Source organism: Myotis lucifugus, unplaced genomic scaffold (genome assembly GCF_000147115.1).
Source record: "Myotis lucifugus unplaced genomic scaffold, Myoluc2.0 scaffold_28, whole genome shotgun sequence".
Lineage (NCBI taxonomy): Eukaryota > Metazoa > Chordata > Mammalia > Chiroptera > Vespertilionidae > Myotis > Myotis lucifugus.
The window spans coordinates 1,074,502-1,098,834 of record NW_005871076.1 but is presented as its reverse complement, the minus strand read 5'-3'; the positions used below and the strand labels follow the sequence as shown (position 1 = coordinate 1,098,834).

At 46.6% G+C, this 24,333-nt stretch overlaps 2 protein-coding genes across 17 annotated transcripts in view; one reads left to right on the top strand and one right to left on the bottom strand.

Moving 5' to 3' along the window:
* GRXCR2 (glutaredoxin and cysteine rich domain containing 2) overlaps positions 1-21,983 on the bottom strand; it is a 52,754-nt gene extending 30,771 nt beyond the window's left edge. Inside the window, exons 1-2 of one of the 5 annotated variants that reach the window (XM_023752016.1) lie at positions 21,809-21,983; positions 19,393-19,689 (exon numbers count right to left, since the gene is read on the bottom strand). In XM_023752016.1, coding sequence (XP_023607784.1) covers positions 19,393-19,606 — 214 coding nt within the window. In that variant the 5' untranslated portion in view covers positions 19,607-19,689; positions 21,809-21,983. Of the gene's footprint in view, positions 1-7,456; positions 7,586-14,749; positions 14,819-19,392; positions 19,836-21,808 lie in introns of those variants that run through there. The other 4 variants (XM_023752020.1, XM_023752017.1, XM_023752018.1 and 1 more) reach the window with 4 other exon arrangements.
* SH3RF2 (SH3 domain containing ring finger 2) overlaps positions 18,685-24,333 on the top strand; it is a 110,650-nt gene continuing 105,001 nt past the window's right edge. For 11 of the 12 annotated variants that reach the window (XM_023752011.1, XM_023752010.1, XM_023752014.1 and 8 more), the window contains exon 1: positions 19,902-20,318. In XM_023752011.1, the coding sequence (XP_023607779.1) occupies positions 19,941-20,318 (378 nt within the window). In that variant the 5' untranslated portion in view covers positions 19,902-19,940. Of the gene's footprint in view, positions 18,842-19,834; positions 20,319-24,333 lie in introns of those variants that run through there. The other variant, XM_006086400.3, reaches the window with a different exon arrangement.

Genomic DNA, 24,333 nt, shown 5'->3' with positions numbered 1-24,333 from the left:
AAGTTTTGGAGCAACTTCAGCTGTGTCGACACCTAAACAAGCAGCACTCCCTATGGCCTGTCTTTAGTGTTGTATCTCTTCCCTCCTTTTTCCTGATCATTTCAGTTGGTCTAAATGGGGAATCTCTTGGTAGGAGATCTTAGACCTAAAGATAATAACAAATGTTATGGAGCTCCTACAATTAGCTCAGCAGATGAGATGCTCAGCTCCTGGGCGGCATCCTCCCCAGCAGCAGAGGTAAAGACCAAAGGGCGATAGCGAGCAGATGATTCTGGGGTCACGGGATTACGGTTATGCGCCCGGCCATCTGTTAGAGACTGCCAAGGCCAAGGCAGCCCTGACCAGCTGGCGCTTTTTGCTTCCTTGTCCAATGCTACAGTCTGAGAAGCAGTGGTTATTTATTTATGTTTTTATTGATTTTAGAGAGAGAAGAAGGGAGAAGCAGGCAGAGAGAGAGAGAGAGAGAGAGAGAGAGAGAGAGAGAGAGAGAGATAAACATCGATGAGCAAGATCCATAGATTGGTTGCCTCCTGCACACCCCCTACTATGGATCCAGCCATCAACCTGGGCATGTGCCCTGACCAGGAATCGGACCAGCGACCTCTTGGTGCATTGGACGACGACGCTCAACCAAATGAGCCGCACCAGCCAGGGCAAAGCAGTGGTTACTTTTAAATAGTGCCTTGGAGACTTGTTGCATTCGGATCTCCAAAGGTGCTTAGTAAGAATAAAAACCCCGAGTCCCTCTCCCAGGCCTCTTGTATCAGAATCTCCAGAATGTGTATTTTAGATAAGTTTCCTAAGTAATCCCGACCTACCTGAAATCTTAAGAACTGCTATCCCAAGGGCTCCCCTCCTCTCTGGGAAAGGCCATGATAAGAGGGAATTGTAGGATAGATGCACATGACAGGGAGGAGGTCTTGCAGGAGGTGACAGATGGAGGCAAAGGGCCATTTCCCTCGGCCATTCCTGAGCTCTCCTTATAGGCAGAGAATGGTCGGTTGGTGTGGGTCATCTTAAAGGTCCGTGGATGTTTTGTAAACCCGTCTAGTTACTCTTATTGCTTGGCTTGAACTTTCCTGAGGTTATTGTCCACCTTGATTCTCTAGGGTCTTTTGGTCAGAAATTATTCTCAACACTCTCCAATTTTCACACAGAAGTTTCTAGAACAACCTCAAGCCAGTGAGTCCTGCTGGTTAAGGAGACAGGCTCTAGAATCTAGACACTAGAAACAGCTGTGGGCAAACTACGGCCCGTTTGAAATGAATAAAACTAAAAAAAAAAAGACCGTACCCTTTTATGTAATGATGTTTACTTTGAATTTATATTAGTTCACACAAACACTCCATCCATGCTTTTGTTCCGGCCCTCCCGTCCAGTTTAAGAACCCATTGTGGCCCTTGAGTCAAAAAGTTTGCCCACCCCTGCACTAGAAGGTTATATGCCTTTGGACATCTCCTTGTGCCTCAGTTTCCTCATCCTTACAATGGGTTTACCACCAGGACCCATCTCACCCAGGTGAGGTGAGGAGCTAATGAGATAATCCATTCAAAACTCTCAGCACATGTCCAGAACAGAGTTGATGCATGATAAATGTTAGTTCAGACAGACAGCCAGTCAAAAATACCCACCCCCCACGTGTAAGTGCCTACAGCATGCCTGGCTGACACAAGAGTCACCAAGGAGGGGCGGGGGGAAGGAGGGAGAGCTTATTCACAGCGAAGCAGATGATGCTCTACAGAGAACACGAAGAGCTGTGCGTGGCTGTGTGGGAGGCGAGGGGCAGAGGAAAGGGGGGGCTGCTCAGAGCCCCTGCTTACGCTGCGATGGGAGTCATGTGTGACAGCACCGGAAAAGAAAAGAAGGGAAAGAAACTCACAGTGCGCGTGTCTGTCATGCTGGATGAGCAATAGAGATCATAAGAACTCTCAAGACTGGGCTGTCGTTAGATGAAGAATTAAAAAGCTTATTATTAGGGGAAATTGATGCTCTGTGAAACCAGAGCTTGTAGAACAAAGGGAATCCGACTGACATCTTGTGAGGCTGGGGAAGCGTGTTTCATTCACGATCAGTTACAGGCCTTGGGGCCTTTTGTTTTCTTGTCCCATTTCCATGCCCAGGCCCCAGGTTGAACCCTGAGCAGAGTCTAAGAAAAAGCCTTTGAAGGGAGGTGCCGCGGGGAGGGGGGAGGATTTCTTGTCACAGAAATACACATGATCTGTATTTTGAAGTGCTTTATTTGAACTGCTTAGAAAATACTTCAGAGGCAGGTCTGTACAATCTCATCATAAACTCTGCCTTTTTCTCCAAGGAGGCAGTTCAGGGGTGGAGAAGGGCATGGATATAGCTATCAGGCCTGGATTCAAACACAGTTCAAATTAAGGTGACTGTGTTACCTTGGGGAAATCCCTTAAACCCTTCGAGCCTCAGTTTCTTCACCTGTAAAATGGGGTCAAGCTTATGACTGACCTTATAGAGTTGTGAGAAATAAGACACAGCACGGGTGGGGTGGCATAGAGCAAGCCCTCAGAGAAAGGGCAGTGTCCTCATTGATGTCAGTTGTCACTGTTCCTAAGGTTATGGGAGCAACAGTGGAAACCAACAAACGACGAAGAAGTTCCCTGGCTTAGGATCATAATAGCATTCAGAAAAAACATAGATTACATGTTTTGACCCTAACAACAGAAGCCATCACTAGATTGATTTGGTAAGTTCCCTGTCCTTTTGAAAATGCAATTATTCAAGTACCAAGGGTCCACATCTCCTGTAAGACAGAATGGTATTGTTGTGTCAAGACTGAAAAATTCTCCACCAAATTTGCCCATTGCCCCCACCCCACTCCATCACCAGCAACCAACTCCCAAGTTTCCTTTCTTGCCCATGGTTTATCCCCAAAGCACAAATGGCTCAGGAAGGAAAGCAATTCTTACTGTTCTTTCTCACGTTTTCTAGGCCCACGAATGTGTGTTTCCATGTTCCAGTCACCCCAGAGCTGTGGATATTTTACAAACAAACAACAAACCCGCACTGCCTCCCACTCACTCTGAATCCTTCCGTAAACCCGAATAGAATCCCTACTGTGTGGCAGGCCCTATGCTGGGAGCTGAACATCAAAGAGAAGAGGACACGGTCTTTGAGCTAGAAGCTCACAGCGTGGATGGCAGACGGAGGTAAAGGACCACTTCAGTGGAGAGAAGAGGGTGCTGTTGCATCCTCAGGACTGGCCCAATGACGCCTTCTAATCAGATTACTGGGCCAGCCTCCGGAGCAGGTAGTGAACTCCCAGGGAAACCCCCAAATACTCCCCTCCCTTCACCTGTCTCCATGCCTGTCTTTCATTAGTCTTCATTTTGAAATAAGGGACCATCCCTTGGTTGAATGCCAGTAGTCCTAGGAGACGTAGGTCATCATTAGCCATGCCCAAACCACTTTCCTAACAGAACTTTACAGTTTATAAAACATTTCTCCATTTATTATCTGGTGGTAGGGCAGGCAATTTTGTCCCTGCTTTACATATGAGGAAGTTAAAAAAATCAGCCTGTGCCCTCACAGCTCAAAGGTCACAGAGCTGGGACTTGATTGAACGCAGGTCTTCGGAGTCCAAGTCTGGAGCTCAGAGAAACCAGCCAGCATCATCACTACCTTTTAGTACCTAAGGCGTAAGTTACTTTCTTATCAAAAGTAGATATTTAGAGGTTCTGTTGGAAAAAGAGACTTCAGTATAGGGTTAACCTCCTACTCAATCTTCTTCAGAAAGTCCCATGGAAGAAGAGGCTGAGAGTCTTCATGTCCTTTGAGACTCGAAGCAGAGATTGCCTGTTCCATGAGCAAGAGGGACAGTCAGGGTGTCAGGAAACAGCCAGTAATAACGGCCAGTTCCTGGGTGCTTACCACGTGCACGGCAGCTACATCACCTAGGCCTCCCGGCTCCCACCTGTGTCACTGCAGACCCTCCCACTCCCATTATTCAGGGATTTCTCTCCGTGAAGAAGGAAAAAAGCCCTCTCGTGTTCTTCATTAAGATGTACTATCCACCCACAAGTCCCTGTGGGAATTACCTGTCGCCTCCGTGGATGCTGTGGCTGTGTTCAAACACTGCTTCCCTGCCCAGGATGCTGCCTCCTGGGACCTCAAACCCCCTGACACCGTGCGTAAACCCTTCCCCAACTCTGCATTTCTTTGGTCTCCTTGGCCTCTGAGCCACTGAGTGTCCCACATCACCTGGGGAGAACAGGTCCTTCCGCTTATGGCTCTCACCTCTGCCCCACAGGGGCTGAGAATCACTGCTTGGAATCAAGCAGGGTCAGACTCCTCATACACCTTCCACTGTCCCTGTGTCCCCATTTCATTCCCAGGCCCCATGCAACAGGCTCAATCCTTCCCTTTCAGTCCAAAGCCATAAAAACTAATTGAGGAAGTGGAGAATCTAGGCCCCAGATCCAACTGATCACAGCTGGGCAGTTCTGGAGAAATGACAGCTCATACGGGAGGCCAGACAGGAGAAGGTTCTAACCCTAAAGTCTTAAAAAGTCCTCCATGGTAACAATAGCTGTCATTGAGTCTTCACAAGCTTATCTAATTAGGCCTCACAAAATCTCTTTGGAATAAGTACTCTTACTGCCCTCAATTTAGATAAGAGAATGGGAGTTTAGAAGGTCACTGGCTGAGGTCACACTCTCCGTGATAGGAAGTGAGGAGATGGGCCCCATCTCTCTGACCCCAGAACCTGAACTCGTAATCCTAATGCAACACTGAGTCCCACCCCTGGCTGTGTTCAAAGGCTAACATTTCTTGTGACTCAGTTGCTCTGAGAAACAATGCCAATGGTGAGTTTAAGTATTGGGTGTGTGGGTGGGAGGGAGAAGGAGAAGGTGTTAATTTTCCATCTGCAATTCAGACTGCTCATTAAGTGACAGAGGTGTCACCCACCGGGCCCCTTATCTTTGCCATCCACCTTCTAAAGAGTCAGGGCCTATGATTTCCTCAGAGGGAAAAGCCATCCTTTACATACTTAAAACCCCTGGGGACAATGGGACTTTTACAAGTCACCAAAGGAGCACCTGGCCTATGGAAGTCTCCTGTCATTTCCCCCAATTTCCCCAAAACATGCCCTCAACATCCGATAGAGTGTTGTGTGACAGGAGAACGTTCCAGAAATTGGTTTTTTAATTCAAACATGCTTCAGGGGGGCCAGGCTGATACAACTGTATAGGGACCTGATCTGCCTGGGCCCCTCATTCCTATGTCTGGGTCACACAGATGTCCTCAGCAGTAATGACTTGTGGATTCTAACCCCCTAGAACACTGAATTCCTCCTGAGCCTCACTGCCTATATTAGTTCTACATAAATTGAAAATTAAGCAATTATTTGATACAGCTAAAGTCAGAGCCCTAAAGTTAGGATGATAGCCAGGTGGTGGTGGTAGCTATAATGTTATCTCTGCCCCGAAAGACAAGGCACTAGTAGCTCACATCCATCTGGTGTTCCCTGTGTGCCAGGCACTGGGACCACTGTATCAGCAGAGCCTGGAATTGGTTAGAAATGCAAAATCGCAGGCCCCATCTTACACTTACTGAAGCAGGACCCCTGAGGTTGGACTCCAGCAATCTGTTTGAACAAGCTGTCTGGGTGATGCTGGGGCATTCTCAAGTCTGAGAACCCTGCCTTCCTTCACTGAATCCTCACAGTGCCTGTGGGAGGTACAGGAATTATTAGGCAATGCTGCTCCCATTTTACAGAGAAGGAACCTAAGTCTCAAGAATACTGAGTCACCTGTTCAAAGTCAGTAGTAACCCCAGGATTGGAATGCAGGTCATTCTGCTACCCAAGTCACCGCTTCTCTTAACATGTGCTTCTTTACTGATGAAAAGGAAGCCTGAGATTCAGGGAGACAAATGGCTATTCCCCTGGAAACCAATTAAAGGTAGCTTCAGTCCAGGGTCAAGAAAGAAATTAACATCTATTGCACATCAGTTCTGTGCAAGTCACTCTACATAACCATCTTATCTCCTTTAATTCTCACCAAAGCCCACGCCAAGTAGACATCCGAGAATCAGATCTGGTAGGGTAAGCAACTTGTCCAGTCTCTCACAGCTAAGCACATTGCAGCGTAAAATTTGAATTCTTCTCTAAATTCCTCACTGCATATACACGTGTCCTCGTGGCAAAAAGACTAGAAAACCAGGGATGAATGAATAGCAGCAGCAAATGAAGTCACCTGCTCCAGGGGTGAAAAACGACCTCGACAGCAATTGTGGGGCTTTCACAGCCTCACCAGTCACCCCAGTCGGCTCCTCCCTCCCCACCCTTCTTTCTCTCTCAAAAACCACCAACTTTTCCCTTTTCCTTGGAAGACAGGGAAGTCAAGTTCTTACCAAACTGAACATGTTCAGTCTCTTCCCATTAATTGAGTATTCACCTACTTTTTCGGGGAAACAAGGCCCTTGTGGGTAATGATACCAGGAAGGGGATGGATTGCCAGTTGGAACCCTAGCAATATTCACTGAGGATTATCATAATGTTATGGATGCCTTTAACCAACTCCCCACACAGAACACAAACACACCCTCGAAACTGGCTTGGAATTTACCAGCAACCTTCCAAGTCCATGGCTTAATTAACTTGCCCGCTGTGTATGGCATGTCATGAAATATCTCTAAAATCAAGCCATGTGGGAAAGTATAAAACCTAAATATGTTTTAATAGTAACTAGAGTTTGTCAGCCATCATTTTGTAGAGCTTTATAAAAATAAGTTTCTGCTTCTTTCCACTTAAAAATACAGCATTCCCCCCCCCTCCCCGCTTTGTTAATAGAATCAATGAATTATAAAATGAAAACTCTGGATGAAAATATTTGTTTACATAAATATATAAAACAGCCCCAAAACTCCCTAGCTTAAAACCTGCTGTTGCCCTGGCCAGTTTGGCTCAGTGCATAGAGCATTGGCCTACAGACCAGAATCCCAGGTTCAATTCCAGTCAAAGGCACATACTTTGGTTGCAGGCTCCTCCCTGGCCCAGGGCCCTGGTTGGGGCTCATGCAGGAGGCAACCAATTGATGTGTTTCTCTGATGTCAATGTTTCTCTCTGTCTTTCCCTCTCTCTTCCACTCTCGGTAAAAATCAATGGAAAAATATCCTCCGGTGAGGATTAACAACAACAACAAAAACTGTTGTTGTTGACGCTCAGGCTCTTTAAGGATGGAGCCCAGGTGCCCCTGCCTCCTCTACCAAGCACTTGTGGTCAGGTGGCTGCCTGCACTCCAGCCCCACAGCCTGCCCCTCCCTGCCACACACACTCAGTGTCCAGGCTCTGCAGAGTACAGACAGTTCCCAGAAAGTCCCAGGTCCTCTCCCGCCTTCATTCCTTTCTTTGCACCCGTGTGTCTCTCAGCCTGGAATTCCCCTCCCATTTCTTTACCGGGCTAACTCCTCCTGCTCATCCCTCAACACTCACCTCCTCAGGAAGTCTTCCCTGACTTCTGGTGGGGTCTCCCGAGGCACCGTGTGCGGGCCTCATCACACTCCTTTTCACACTATTTTGTGAGAGTCTGTTTACTTTGGGTCACCTTCAAAGCCAGGAACGCACTGAACGTATCTGTGTCATCAGGGTCTAACACAGGACCAGGCACACAGTAAGCACTCAAAACACCGCTGCTGCATGAGTGAATAAATGAATGATGATCACTTATTCATTTTCCCACAAGCTCAGGGTACACCACGGAAATGAGATATATGATAGTTCTTTCCCAACACCCTTCAAATGTTGCTTCCAGTCCTGGCCCATATGCTCAGTTGGTTGGAGCATCCTCCCGCACACGGAAAGGTCATGGGTTCGACGCTCGGTCAGGCCACATATGATATCCTGTCAGGACGGGTGTGGGAGGCAACTGATCATGTTTCACTTTCACATCCATGTTTCTCTCTCTATCTCTCTTCCTTCCTCTCTCTCTAAAATCAATAAAAGCATGTCCTCAGGTGAGGATTAAAAAAAATAATAAAATATAATACTGCTTCCTTTCCCCAGGGATTCATATGATCCAACATGGCCAGAAATATCTCCAGGCTGCAGAAACCCTAATCCAAAACATCATCTACATGAGCCCGTGGTGTCCACCAAACTCACGGTTCTTGAGATGAGTAACAACCGGAGCGAGACCCAAATCCTGAAACCAGGTCCAGTCTAAATGAGCGGAAACTCACTTGGTTCAGACCTTCCTAGCATAAGGCCAGTGCAAGTAGGTTTGGGTATTTTTTAATTATAAAAACAGTGGACAGAAAGCCCTTCTGCTCTTAAGCTGACAGGAGGGGGGGAGGGAGGCTACTGCATCGTTAGTTCCAGAGTCACCTGAACCCCGAAGATGGGCGGCCCCGCACCCTGCGCGCTCCAGTCTTCCCCACTGGACCACGGAACCCCAAAGCCGTGGAACCTACCCTGCCCGGAGTCGCAGGGGACCCGGAGCAGCTGGGAGCTGCAGGCACTTCCGCCTGCGCAGATTTTCGGCATTTTCCAGGCCCAGGGCCAGGCCAGCGGTGCCCACACTCCAGAGAGAATAAAACCACGTGCCAACTTGAAGAGGAAGTTCCGGTTCACTCTGAACGGAAGAAAATGTTGTGTGTGGCCCAAGTATGGAGCGAGGACCCCCACGGGGGACACAAGACCCACGAGTTTGTGACCTCAGGAGCTGGGGACCTTCCTGCTCTGGATACCTCTCAGACACCAATGCCCAGAAAACATCTAGATAAGTCGCTCAGTGACACGGTCTTGGCCCCATCCCAGATGGGGGCCCTCGAGCCTGGCTGTGGCCCCTGAGCACCTCTTCAGCTTTTGCTGAGCCCCAACTTAGACACCCCTGCTCCCTGTGCAAACTAGGAGCCCCCTGATCACCCACTGAGGTGCCCGGGGAAGGTTAAGTGCCAGCGCGGGTGGGAGATGCTGAGGCTGTGCTCTGGGTCCCCTACAGTCTCTCAGTCTCCCCCTTCACATCGCTGCTGCAGCTGCAGGGACAGGGAGGCTGGGGTGACTGCCTTTTACCGGGGCCACCAAGTATTCCAGCAGAGTGTCTGCCTAGTGGGGTCAGAATCAGGGGGCAGGACAATGCCCAGGGCATGACAGTGCTTTCCGGGGTGTAAGGTACGGGGAGGGGCGGGTGTGGGACTAGCTGTGAAGGGAGGGGCAGTGGCTCTGCGCCCAGGGGTTGGAACACTGCTGCAGGAACTGGTCGTGGGCGAGGAGCTCCTCCCTGACAGTGGTCATGGGCCCCATGGTGAGGTCACCAAGGACAAGAAAGGAGTCGGGTTGCACCGGGGCCCTCGGTGGCAGATCTGATCATCTTCGCCAAAGGAAGTGATAGTTACCATGCTACACCCTCTGGGGGAGTCGTGGCCCCAGGACCAGCGGTGGATCAAGTGGCTCTTGACAATCAAGATTGTTCCCATGTGCCTCAGGGCCCTGCTGACTGGCCAGTTAGGGGTGCCTCCTCACTGGAGAACAGTGTGGACTTGTACATTTCCAACAGTCACCCACTTTCCTTCACCTTGGACCAGTAAAAGGCCAACCTCCAGGATCTGGTCCAGGATGTGGATTTCTAGGTCACTCGCCCTCATTCCTCATGGGTGTAGGCCCCTCACCTCTCACCTCACCTCCACCAATAAACTGGTACGTGCCACGGTCAAGAAAACAACAACCTCAAACATAAACCAATGTACAGTATAGACCAGTGATGGCGAACCTTTTGAGCTCGGCGTGTCAGCATTTTGAAAAACCCTAACTTAACTCTGGTGCCGTGTCACATATAGAAATTTTTTGATATTTGCAACCATAGTAAAACAAAGACTGATATTTTTGATATTTATTTTATATATTCAAATGCCATTTAACAAAGAAAAATCAACCAAAAAAATGAGTTCGAGTGTCACCTCTGACACGCATGTCATAGGTTCGCCATCACTGGTATAGACACTGTAAGACCACACTCTGATATTGGCCATAATATGATTCTCCAGAGATAGCTACTACTAAGCGTATTGATATGCAATGAGCCTGCAAGACAAGTCCAGTTCATAGATGAACAAATAAAATACATTTTTAAAAATATTTTTATTAGTTGCCACAAAATAAAGATCAAACGATTCATATAAGAAATATTTTCATGAGCTTTGAAGGTGACACAAGTAAATAGACTATCACAAAGGAGCATAAAAAATATTGTGATTTACAGCTTTTCTTGGAAAATCCAAAGATCTGCCACCCCATTAGCAATGATGAGCTGAAGCTGAGTGATTGATGCCAGTTGCTGTCACATAGGGTGTTCTCTCAAGGTTGTCATAGTCCCTACCTGACCCAGTTATAAAACCAGTCTGGTCCCCACATGCATTTGAGTTGGCAATCATTGATGTCTATCCTTACAAAACCCTTCCATGGGTATTATCAGCACTGCCTACAATCTCCTCTTTTCCATTATATCCATGTTAATACATACAACTATACCTATGTATTCCTCTGTATGACTACATTATGGTATACATAAAACCAATCCCTTTCTGATGGATATTTAGGTTAGCTTCATTTATCTTCAATTACAAACAATATAACAGTAAAAGCCCTTATATATATTTTGTGTGCATTCCTCTCACAGAATAAATGTGAAATATACATTTAAAATTTCAATACAGACAATGCTGGTGTTGGTTAAGAGCCCAAGTCATTTTTAGCCCTAACTAAGGGGCAAGGAGTGGTTGAGGTTGGAGAGTGGCATCAAGAAATGAACTGTCCATTATTTGAGCCCTCTTCTTCAACAACCATACTCCTATCCTCCTAGTCCACCCATAGCTGATTACCACAAAGATAACATTGCAAATGGAAGAGCTAGACCTAGCAGGACAAATATATTTCAGAATTCTAGCTGAAAAATTAACTCAGTCATAAATTTGGAACGAAAACAAAATGAGAGAACAATTCTGGTTATATTTATGGGATTCTCCTTTTGTTATTAAAAAACAAAGGCATTTTATGTAAATATATTGACTAGTCTTTCTTTAGTTTTCTGGCATTTCTCGTTATTTTATACTCCCTCCCTTTCTCTTCCAGGTATATTTTTCTTTCTGTCTCTTGTAGATTAACCTGATGTTACTGTGTGAAGGCTGCTTATGTTTCTGAGATTTGGGTTCTAATGAATGGAACTAAAGATGAAAATCTGGGATCAAAATTGCAATAAGGTATTGAGTAAATAGACTCCTGTTTATATAATAAATGCAGCAAATGATTAAGAGTGTAGACTGCTTTGGCTTAAGTCCTGACTTCTCCAGGCACTAGCTGGAGCAAAACATAACCTCTCTAAGCCTCTATCTCCTCATCTGTTAAGATGAGGGTAATAATAAGGTTATAGTTCTTTGCACAGAGTATGACACAAAATAAAGTTAATTGCTGTTACTTTTTCTAACATAATAGCCAACCCTACCCACTCTTAAAGTTCTATAGGATGCTGCAATGCCCAAGACCACATAAACCTCTGGGCAGCTAGTCTGTGAGTTGGTAGTTATAAAATGGCTGAATCAGAATGAACAAGTCCTTCAGGAAAAGAAGCCAGGAGTTTGGCTCAGTTTTAAACTGTACTTTAGATACAATACAATCTGTATATATAAAAGCCTAAGCAATCGGCTGACTGGTCAACCAGCCAACCAGCCGGTAGCTATGACGTGCACTAACCACCAGGGGCAGATGCTCAATGCAGTAGCTGCCAAGTGACAGCAACTTTGCAGAGTACCCTCTCACACTTGGGGACCCCTCAGGGGATGTCGGACTGCTGGTTTCAGCCTGATCCCTGCAGGCCAGGCCGAGGAACCCCACCTACTGGAGGGACCCCACTCACTCCACAGATGACCTTCAAGCCTTGGTGCTGCCCCAGGTGCAGCTGGCTGGGGAGGGGCTGTGAGAGGTTGGCTCCAGGGCATGTCCCGAGCGTCTCGCCCAGTCCCGCCCCACTGGCCACCTTCTAATCAATGTGCATGAATCCGTGCACCAGGCCTCTAGTAGATAATAAAAGGCCTGGTAGAAGCTTCTGGCTAACCTTTACTGAGCACTTACTCTGTGTCACAGTCTTTGAATAATTTTATATGCACCTTCTCAGTGTAGGCTCACAATAATCCTATGGAGTAAGTGCTATTACTAGTATTATCATTCCCATTTTACAGATGAACAAGTACAGAGTGTCTCATCAACTTGATCTAGGTCACACTCTTATTTGCTAAAATGGCACAGGCCTTCTGACCCCAGAGCTTATGGTCTCAACCACTATAGTAATTTAGAAACAATGGCAGAAAGAGGTCAATTACAGCTAGGACAAAAAGAGGAATTCAGATATTGCCAACTCATATCTTTCAAGCAACTTCTATGCACTAGACACTGTTCTAAGGGCTACCAACATGTATTAGAAAGTGTATTCTTTATGGCAAGCCAAGAAGTACATATTACTGGTAGTACTTTTATGGGTGGGACTTAGAGCTATTGAGCACCCACAGTTGCAGCGCTGTTAGTGGTAAAGGTGAGTTTCCAAAGGATGTCCAAAATTCCAAGACCCAAGTTTTCTCCCTAGGAATGCAGTAAGAATTCGAACACAAATGAGTTATCCTCATCACTCAGCAAATATTTATCAAGTGCTGTACTTACTTGTGTCAGGCACCAATGAACAACACAGATATGGCACAGAGATTATGTGGAAGAGAGAGACGATGTATAAGGACAAGTGAGTGAACACACATAACATTATATAATTAATATATAATTAGCACCATTACAGAGCCCCCAAAATGTTCCATTGATTTGACAAGTTCATTTACAGTTAGTTTTAGGAAAATAATTCTAATTCCTAAAAATAAAGGAGGAAGACATTTGTTTCTCATGTATTTCATATGATCCTAGAAGACCTACCTATGAAGAGAGACTCCTGGGACTAATCAGGGTATTTAAGGAATTACTGAGTTTTGCAACGTCCCCACCTGTGATCAAAAGTACAAGACTGTGGTTACCAAATAGCCTAGGCAAATTTTCAGCTTTTGCACAGACTTGCCCTGAGTTTAAGAAGAATTAAGGTTGTATCCTGCTCCTGGTTTTGAATCAAAACATTTACTGATTTCATCAGAAAGGACACAGTAAAGAAAGAGGAAGAAGACCGGTTAGGAGAAAAGTGACTGATCACAGCCCTTTTCTTTGGGAAGGCACAGTATCTTTTATGGATTAACATCTACTTATAGCAGTTTCAGAGCTTTGCAACTTAGTTTTCTTTTCAGTGGATGTATTTTCCATTGTAATGCATAGGCTATTAGTGTTCAGGATATAACTCCTCCTTTGTCAATGTTTCATTCAACCTATAATAAGCTATTTTTATCTTTGAAATTTTCTTACACCAATAAGATCTTTATTGTAGAAAAATTCCAAATACACATGAGCAAAGTGAAAAAAAATAAAATCAACTAATAAATCTAGGGGTCAGAAATAACTGTTGCTAAAATTTTGGCATGCATTTTTCTAGTCTCAATATTATATATCTATGTATCATTCCTAAATAACCTGGGCTCATATGGCTTGTAAGTTTCTATATTCACTTAATTGTGAATGTCCCTCATGTTATTAAATATACATCTTCTCTATAATTTTTAATAGTGTATTTAATATATATTTATACACACACACACACACACACACACAGTGGGGCAAAAGTGGGTTTACAGTTTTAAGTACACGAAACAGTTTATTCTTATGTTATTATTTATTGTATTATTTTCCTTATGAACAACTGTAAACCTACTTTTGCCCCACCCTGCATATAACTCACCATTTATTTACCCACTCCCATATTGTTGGACATTAAGGATTTTTCACACTTTTCACTATTGTAAGTAATCATATGAGAAACATACTTGGCTGTATATCTGTTAATTAGTATAAATTTCTAGGAGTGGTATTTCAGGGTAAGGATATATTTATAAGGCTTTGGCTACACATATATTTTACTGGTTTCTTTTTCTTTGTACTTATTATTTCAAAATAATTACAGACTCACAAGAAGTTGCAAAAATGGCACAGAGACGTCCCTTGCACCTTTCCCCAATCTTTCCTCAATGATAACATTTATAATGCATTATCCTATATAATAAAAGGGCAATATGCAAATAGACCAAACGGCAGAACAACTGGTCGCTATGATGCACACTGAAGACCAGGGGGCAGACACTCAATGCAGAAGCTGCCCCCTGGTGGTCAGTGCACTGCCACAGCGGGCGTGCCTCTCAGCCAGAAGCCAGGCTGATGGTTGGTGAGCGCAGCAGTGGTGGCAGAGCCTCTCTTGCCTCAGTGGCAGCTTTAAGGATGTCCAACTGCCGGCTTTGGGACATCCCCTGAGAGCTCCTGGACTGTGAGAGGGTGCAGGCTGAGCTAAGGGACCCCCTCCCCCCACCCCCAGTGCACGAATGTCGTGCACTGGGCCTCTAGTATAACTATAATACATTATAAGTAGAAAATTGACAGTGGCACAATAACCAGACTACAAACTTTACTTGGGTTTGACCAGCTGAATTATTTTTTAATATTAATAGGATGATAAGATGCATTTTTATTTTTCTACTTTCCCCTCTCATATTCACTTTAGAACTTCCTTCTAATCTTCTGTAGAGGAGGGAATACAACTGTATTTACTAGACCGCTGTCTTTATTGAAAATCAAGAGGAAGAAATGCAAGTCAGAACCTCTCACCAAAACCTCTCCACCAGTTCTGGAGCAGAAAATGGGTTGGTTCTTCCTTCCTTTTGATTCTTTGCAGACATCCCACTTCCTTTGTGAACAGTTTCCCAAAGCCGGGGGTATCCAAACACAAAATGAAGAACATGGAGTTGCACAATGAGAAAGTTCCTCATTTCTCCTCCACTCCTCTGATTACATCATGGAGAAAGCCTCATCTTAGGACTAGTCTTTAATGCCCTTCTAACATTTGCTAACCATTCCTTTGTAACAAATTGCTTAGGCCTCAAGTTCAGGTCTAAGCAGGTAGTAGAATTTAATGAATTCAATGGCATTGTACTATTTTAATTAAGTGTGCATTTACTTTCTGCCTTCAAATTGCAGCAAATTAAACTAGTGTTCCATTTACTGATGCACATCTGCCCGGATACAATTTTGTAAGAACACAATTTATTCATTTATAAACCAATTCAAAGTCATTGATTAAGCATCACTGCCTGCCAGTCACTGTGGTAACTATGAGGGACAGAGCAGTGACAAGACACATAAGAGCCTTGCTCTCTTAGAGTTTACAGTCTGTTTGGGGGAAACCAAGCATTAAATAAATTATTGTAACTTAGTTACTGAATTACAATTGTGACACCTGTTATGAAGGAGAAGGGTAGGATTATAAACTAGTCATGAGAATCAAGAAAGGCTTCCCTGCCCCAACTGGCGTGGCTCAGTGGTTGAATGTCGACCTACAAACCAGGAGGTCACAGTTTGATTCCCAGTCAGGGCTCATGCCCGGGTGGCGCTAACCCCCGCTGGGGACCTCTTTTTATGGGGGGGGGGGGGGGGGCGGGGCGTGCAGGAGGCAGCCGATCAATGATTCTCTCTCATCACTGATGTTTCTATCTCTCCCTCTCCCTTCCTCTCTGAAATCAGTAAAAATAAATTTTAAAAAAGAAAAGCTTCCCTGAGGAAGTGGCATTTAAGCTAAAATTTGGAGGGGAGGGGATGAAGAAAATGAAGGTGTGGTGAGGGGAGTGCCCAGAAGAGAGGAGGAGAAAGAGTATAACTGGAAAGTATATTGCACACAGAAAGAAAAACATAAACAAAAACCCTGTGGCAGAGAAGTGTAAACGGCCCTGAGAAAAGAGAGCAAGCCAGTGGAATGGAGTGAGTGGGTGAGTAGCGGGGAGATGTGGGGTTAAGTGAAGGCAGGAGAGGTAGGCCTGTTAGGTGAGAAGAAGGATCTAGATGTTATCCTATGGTCAATGGGAACCCACAGAAGGGGAACAATAGGATCAGCTTTGCCTTTTTTTTTAAAAACGTATATCAAGATACATTTGTAAATACAAGCAGCAGAAGCTCATAAATGTCACACACGTATTTTTTTTAAAGCACAGTGTGTAATCACTACATAACAGTGCAAATATAAACACGAGTGTTGATGGGGTGGGAGCAGCGGGGTGGTGGGCCGAGCTGGAGTCTGGGAAGGCATGCGTAAGTCACTTTTTTGTTTGTTTCTGAGGACTAATGTTCATCTGATTTGACGCCAAGGTAGCATTTGGATAAGCCAGGATAAAATCCCCATTTAAAACACGCCCCCTTCGTCAGAAGCTTCAAAAGAAAATTTCTCAAATTTCCACCAAGACGAACCTCACATGTGGGTGGTGTTGGGGACCACCCACAAGGTGTGATCTGTGAAGTGCTGGAAGACCACTCCTGTTCGGTGTAAACTCTCTCCTCCAGTGGTGCCTAAGATGCTACCATCACGATTCTGTTCTGCCGAATCTTCCTTCAGTTACCAAGTATGCTAGCACAGAGCAGCCCCCTGGGTCCATCCTGCCTTCCTGGGGCAGAATGCATTGTTTCTGTTTCCTCAGGGATGGGAGGGTTTGAAGCTTTTTCAGACCACTAACCACAGAGAGCATGGAGGGGCCAGGAGACTGGGCAGGGTCCAGAGAGTGACCGTCAAAGGAGCCCAAGTTCCTTTGACGTCATCCCTTCGTTTGGGGCTGGCCCTGTGATCAGCTGGTGTGTACGCTATGGACATAGGTATAAATGTGTGTGGATTTATACAGCACAGGTATATGGATATACTTAGGGCATGTTCATGACTTTATAACATGGGAAGCAATCATGGGAAGCAATACAGGTCCTGGGATTGGACCCACCTGGGTTCAGATCACAATCTCTATAACCCTAGGAAAGTCACGGAACCTATCTTATGGGGCGGTTGGGAGGATGTAGAGATAATCTGTTTGAAGTCTTGGCACTGGTCCATGGCATACAGCAAGTGCCACACAGAAGTTACTGTTAGGGTTGTGCGTGTGCTTGTCCCTGTGCAAGCATACGTGTGCATGTGCATATAGGTGCAGATTTGGGCGTCTAAGGGAGTGTGTTTAAGAACAAGAGAGGAAAGGAGGGAGAATGTTGCCCGCCTGCGCCCGCAGCAGTTCAGACACCAGAGCAGACCTGGGGGGTGGGGGGCAGCTCCCAGAGAAAAGAGCTCAGCTTTGCCCAGTGGGAATGAGGAGGGACAGCAAAGGGCCTCAGCCTGCCAGAGGCTTCCTGATGCGCACAGGATCTATAAAAGTGGAGGGATGAGAGAATGTTGAAGCTCAAAAAAACCCTCTATAAAAGGAGATTTTTTTTAAAGGAGTTAAAAATGGTCTCTAAAATTGACGAGTATCCAAATTAGGCCTCTAATTTGCGCCAACCTGAAGCTCTCCCCTATCTTGAGCTTCATTTATGTTTCCTTTTTCGAAACTGATTTGGAAGAACTTTGGAAAATGTGAACCACTACAATCTGTTCTCAGGCCTCTCGTTCCCCTCTTAAGATCTGCCCAAGGAGCTGTATCTAAGTGCTTTCTGCATCATAAAGATAGGCCGTCCTATGTTGAGAGAGAAGACCCAGGAAAAAGCAACACCCAGTTTTTAGTCCAGGTTCTGCCCTTAACTCACTGGGCAACTTCAAGGAATCTCTTGATCTCTCAGAGTGTGGCTGCTTCATCTGCAAAAGGCGTTGATTGGTCCATTTGGGTGATTATCTTTTGACTTCCTGACATAGCAGAGGAGGGTTAGCTCCCTTCAAATATCTCTCCTCCCCTTAAAGCTGTATCACCATATGACATCGTAGTTAAGAGTGCAGACCACCTGCCTCCTGCTAGCTGTGACTCCTGGGATGAGCTATTTAATCTCTCTGTGTCTTAGTTTTGTCCTTTGTAGAAGAGGGTAAAGAAGAGAGTAGTGTATCATCGAGTTGTTAAAAGGATGAAATGAGTTGATAGAAGTGAAATATTTAGAACAGTGCTCGGCACAGGTAAGGACTACTCTAGTTTTGAGTAATATTATTATTATTTACTTTATGAAATAACTTTAACTTTACATGAAACAATGCCATTGATAAATCAAAAAATAAAAGTATAAGCATTATTTGGGGCTATGAAAAGTCTCTAGGGGGTCGAGGGAGAGCTGGGACCATTGCTTTTTCTTTTTTAAAACCCTATTGTGCTTTGATTTTTGAAGGATGTGTATGTACTACCACGACACTTTTTTTTTTTATTTAAAGAGACTGAACAAAAAGATCACGGAAGTCCCTCTCAAATCTCTAAATTCAAGAACTGGCTACAATTATTAAGAAGCAGTACTTTTTGGGTGGCCTTTTCAAGAACTTCTTATAAAGGTTTTAAATAAGCACAATCACCTTCTCGTGTTTATAACTGAACGTGTTTCCACTTCTTGGATAGGAGAGAAACTGAGAAAGGTGAAAACATAAACTGTAAATACTAGGCCTTCAGGGATGACCTAGACTTTGCCCCTTAGAATCTTTTCCCAGAAATTGACTCAGTTACAGAAAGGAAGGATCAGTAGCAGAGAACGAACTCAAAGAAAACCTGCTGCTGGCCGCCCAGCGGTGAAAGGGTTAACTGGGCTGGGCAAGGCGATCCCTTGATATGAGTAAGACTCAGAGTTGTTAAAGTTTTCAAAGCAGAGGCAGCGGCTGGCAGGCAGCGTGGCTCCTGGCTCCGGGGAAAAGCGAGTTGGAGGGAGCCTGACAGAGCAAACCGAGGATCAGGATCCAGCTGAGCTAAACTCAGCTGGGGTTACAAGCTCAAGGTTAGTGGCTGCCGCACACCTCCCCAGCGCTGACATCTTTGGGGAGTTGTCTCGGGAAGGCGAGGCGCCATCTCTCATCCTGGTGTGTCAGGTCTGCTCAGCTTCCTAGAGCGCCCCCCCCCCCCACCTCCTGCCCAACCTCCCGGCTGCTGCCTTCACCCAAGCCTAGGCAACAGCAACAGTGAGGGACAGCTGACCTATTCCCAGGAGGCTTTTCTAAAGGAAACTTTCTGGACACACACACACACACACACACACACACACACACCTGTATACTCTGCTCCGTCTTGTTATTTACGCAATACAGAATTGCTATCTGCTTCAGTTGAAACTGAGAACAACTGTCAAAGTAACTAAACAGGCTGCTTGACTTTATCTTGTGGGAGGAATACTGCCTCTGAGGCTATGGTCTCTGTCTTTGAAAACCGGTTTCTGGTCGCTTTTCTTGTACCTTTGCTAGAACAGAGTGCAGGGGGAAGATGCACTGTAAAGGAAATATTTCTGCATCTGCATGAGCTTCAGATAAACGTATCCACGTAACCTTAACTTACCTGCATGTGCTGCAGATGATAAACTTAAACCTCGGGGAGGGAGGACGGGGAGATAGTAGCAGCTCCACACACACTGCATTCTGAGGGCGCTCTGAATGACAGCTGAGACTGCCCGTCTGGAGGGGTACAGGACCCCCTTCGAGCCTGGCTGGGAGAGGGCATGGGGGTGCCACTTCCTAGGCCAGTGTTGTCTCCATGCTCTCGCCTTGCACATGGGAGGCAGTGAGTAAGTTGTCGCTGAGCTGAATGCTCCCTCGGATCCTCCAGCAGCAGGAGTCGGTCTTGTACCTGCCAGCACTGAATCAGAATGAGTCACTGAAACTTGGGTGCTGGCACAAAGTGCTCGCAAACTGCCTGGTGAGACACTGCCTCCATGTAGGTGGAATCTCTCTCTCTCTCTGAGCACTCACATTTCTCCTCTCTCCCTCTCTCCCTCAAACAGGCAGGAGTTTAGACGCTCTTAAGAGCTCGTCTCTGCTCCCTTGGCTCGGCTGACCCTACCATGTGGCCTCTGCCCCTCCGGGTCGGGACTAGCGTTTTAAAATAAGATGGATGATTTGACGTTACTTGATCTCCTGGAGTGCCCCGTGTGCTTGGAAAAGCTCGATGTCACAGCCAAAGTCCTCCCTTGCCAGCACACCTTCTGCAAACCATGTCTCCAGAGGATCTCCAAGGCCCACAAGGGGCTGCGCTGCCCCGAATGCAGAACCCTGGTGTTTGGCAGCATCGAGGCGCTGCCGGCCAACCTGCTGCTCGTGCGCCTTCTGGACGGCGTGCGCTCAGGGCCGAGCTCCGGGAGAGGGGGCTCCTTCCGCAGGCCTGGCGTGCTGGCCTTGCAGGACGGCAGGAAGAGCAGGACTCACCCCAGAGGTCTGCAGGCCAGCCCGTTCCGACTCGTGCCCAACATCAGAATCCACATGGATGGGGTAAGCAAGATCTCCTTTGTTCTTTCGTGTCCACCTGGAGGCTGGATTTGTGTGTGACAGCAGTTAGGGTTTATCGCTTTCAGTTACGTTTCAAAAGCGGTGCCGCCAGGATTCCTGAGAGATGAGTTTCTGTGGGCAGTGATCCTTCGACTGAAATTTGGTGGGATCCTGACCTATCTAATCCTTCCTGTGATTCTTAGAATTGTGAAAGCTTCCTGGTCCCTCGTGCAGACGGTAGTAGGATAAGGAAAGCCTCCTTGATTATATTGTTGGTCTTTCACTTCTGTCCTGAGGCCAACCCAGTGCCTGGAAAAGGCACGAAGGATGGGGAAGAGAGGGGAAAACAAATCCAACTGCTTGTTGCTTTGGGGAATCTCTGAGAAGTTTCCAAATGTCAGGTTCTGTTTGCATGCTACCCAAATCCATCTTCCCGCCCCCGCCCCCACCCCACCCGGCCATAAAGTGCTATTATGACAGTGTTCATTCACAATCCATTCAAAGCTATCAAGACTCTTGCGGCCCGGAGGTGGTGCAGGAGGGAGCGTCTGTGTGGGTGGACTGACTGACAGGAAGGCTGGGGAGTACAACGGATGTGTCTTACTTTACAAAATGAACAAAACACATAAAATGCACGTCAGTGGCTGCAGTATAAAAGCAAACGGAGCCAGTAGCCATGTAGGATATGACCCAAGGATGCTTTTGGTGTTTGGACAGTGCGATCGCTCTGTCCAGCCGGGCAGGCGCATCCCGGGGACTTTGTCCGACCTGGCTGGGAGCCTTGTTGGGGGAAGCTGTGCTAGGGCACATCTCTCGAGAAGGATGTGGTCCTTGCCAGTCCAGCAGGACAATTTGCACTGTCACCCCAGCAGTCAGTGCGCCAGAGCGGACTTGGCAAGCTGTGGCCTGAGTCGCTGGCATACTTAGAAAGTCAAAGCTGCGTGCTGTGATGTCTCACCTAAAGCGAGCTTTCATACTGGCTGCAGAGTCCCAGGACTCCCCGCGGGGAAGAGTAGCAGTGGGAGGGAGTGTCTTCCTGATTCCTTCCCAGCCGAGAGCAGGCTAGTGCTGTGCATTCAAACAGTTTTCTAAACTATTTCTTGTAACAGCTCACCCCTCCTCACCCCTCCTTTGCTTCAAGCCCCCAGGCAGTAGGAGAGTGTGGGAACATTCAAAAGTGTGAGCGGGAAGAAGCGGGCATTGGCATGAATTCATCACTGCAGACTTTTCATCGCCACTGTGCCTGTGTGTGTGAAACACATTCCAGAAGAGGGCCTGGCACCCTTCTTGGAGGCTCCCCACTAGGCCTAGCCATCCGTCAGCATCCACGGGCTTGGGAAAGGCGGGGTGGGGGTGGTTTATAGAGAATCTCATAGAGAATGGGCTCTATCTCCAGCGGCAAAACTCCCTTTGAATTCCTAAGACCCAGCAACCTCTCCCCTCCCCCACGCTGCAGAGTCCGACTTGCCTCTTGGCAGAGCGTCATTACTCACCAAGAACGTGTTGCCAGACTGGGAGGAGGCAGGTCCCTTATCGCCGCCGAATGTGTTTGTTCATGTTTTTGTCTTTTTCCATGTGGCTATATTGCTAAGAAAAGGTAGCAACGAACGGATCCACAGCTGCCAAGTTGTTGTGCCCTAGAGGATTCCAGGCCCCTCCTGGCAGAGGGAGTTGTGGGGATCAGGGCTGGCCCTACGTAAGAGACAGCCGCTAAGATACTGCATGTCCCTGGAACTCTTTCACAGGGACGTGTAACATCAGAGCAAGGTGCCAGTGACAGCCCCTCCCCCACGTCTCACCAGACCAAGTCCTGCCTGTGAGGCTGAAACAAGGAACCAAGCCCTTTCAGCAAGGACCTGGTTTCCTAAGGATGCCAGCGAGCAGGGCTGGCAGCCATCCCATCCACGCCTTTTCTTCGTTTTCTTGAGCCTGCCTTTCCTACCTTTGCCACACCTCATCCCCGTAGCCTCTCTCAGTGGGGACATGAACAGACTCATTCCTGGATGTAACGATGTGCTGTCATTCTGCAACCTGTTCTCCCAAAATATAGCTTTCTTTCCTGTATGTGTGAGAGCAGCCATGCCTCCCTCAGTTCAGAGAATTGAGGATGGTCGGGGCTGCCCCACTCTGTTCTGAGAGTCAGCAGAGTGGGCTTGCACCCTCACCCAGGAGACTCACCCTCTGGCCTCCGTTTACCCAATCCAGTCTCAGCAATTAATAACACTCGCTACCCACCTGCTTCCACATACTCAGATCACCTTAGAAAACATTCGCTATGGAATGCATATGCATGACATGAAATGCAAAGCATCGTTTTTATCATTAATTTAAACTTACTGTATGACTTCGGGCAAGCCACTTAAGTTTGCTGGGTCTCAATTTAAATTTCTGTAAAATAGGAAAATGCATTGTAAAAACAGAGAGCTATCCCTAGACCTAACTAATTAGTGTTTACCAAGCACTCTGAGATGCTTAGATGAAAGGCATTTGGAAGATCGTTATCATAGTAAACATTGTTATTGACTGTCTATTGTGCCCTGCTGTGCATGAGGCATTCTACAAAACACAGAAGGAGTGATAGCCCTTGCTGGAGAGCATCATAAGTGTTGTTATTGAAGTTGAGTCCATGATGAGTCCAGACCAGGGTGATACTAAGTATAAAGTGCCTCTACGGGGACATAAATGACCTGTTGTCACAGGTACCACTTTGTAAAACACCTCTTCCAGAGGCCCTCATGTCAGCCGGTACTCTGAAGGAGCAAGTTTCACTTCCTGTCCGTGAGCTCTCAAGTCCCAAGTCTTCCCTGCTCACTCTAGTGAACATAGGCACCTCTGATGAACAAGCTCATCAAGATCTTTTGGTGTGGTGCTCCTTGTGCCAGCCAGCATGCGAGGGTGGAACCAGCAGTCCCACTTCACCGTGCCAGCCCAAGACAGAAAAAACGGCCCATTGTGCCTACCTGTCTAAAACCCTCCCAAGCCTATTGTGTAAAAAGGAAACTTGAGAAATGGCTGTAGGTTTCTACAGCGTGCAATTATTTCAGACCAGCAGGTAAGATCAACAGACTCCTGGGAGGCCCGTGACTGGAAACCCCACTGGTTCCTATTCCTTCCCAGACTGCCATCAAGCCAAAGGTCCTTTGCAAGCCTTTGAGAAGATTTTGGGCTCCTGAGTAGCTGATCTCTCTTCCTCCTCACTCTGATACCCTTTAATAGTATTTCTGAATTAAGATGGGCAAGAAGGCGATGAAGCGAAGTGTTTGCGAGCTTAGGTTTGAAAATACCAGCATTCAAATCTTGCTTCTTCTCCTCAATGGTATAATTTCAGTGAGTCACAGAAACCTCAGGGCCTCCAATTCTCCATCCGTAAATTGGAGGTAATAGTAATACCTGCTTCAGAGTGTTGTTGTGAGAAATAAATGAGATGATTCATGTCACTTAGCTCTTAGCACAGTGACTGGCTCAGATTAAGTGCTCCATAAGTGTTACCTGTTGTTATTGAAGTGACTCAACACTTTCCACTCTAAATTACACGCCCTCTTTCACCCCTTAAGTGTTAACTAGGTGTCTTCCAGAGACGGTTCTTGGTACCCTGACTTCTGGCTTGTTTTGTCTCCAAATGATCCATGGCCATGAATCAGGTGTATGATTCTTCCCGCATATGCTGACTTGGCAGCTCGCCTCCAAGACCCTTTAGGAGCTAGGAGTTGATTCTAGGAGTACACTTGCCAGCTAACATCACTTCTGCAAACAGCAAGCTCAAAGGAACACCATATGCAGGGCAAGACCCTGGTCCACTTCCCAGAATCACCCATTCTTCATTAACTTCCATCTTCCCCTGCTTCCCACTACCCACAACACAACGGTTGCCGCCCTGGGTCTGGCAGGGCCGGACTTTCTCCCTTCTTGGTTGAGCAGCATGCCAACCACACACATTCCTGTCTCACTTGCCCTACCTCAGCGAGAACACACCTGCCACCTCCAGCACACAGACCAGGTGACTGTCTCCCAGAAACTT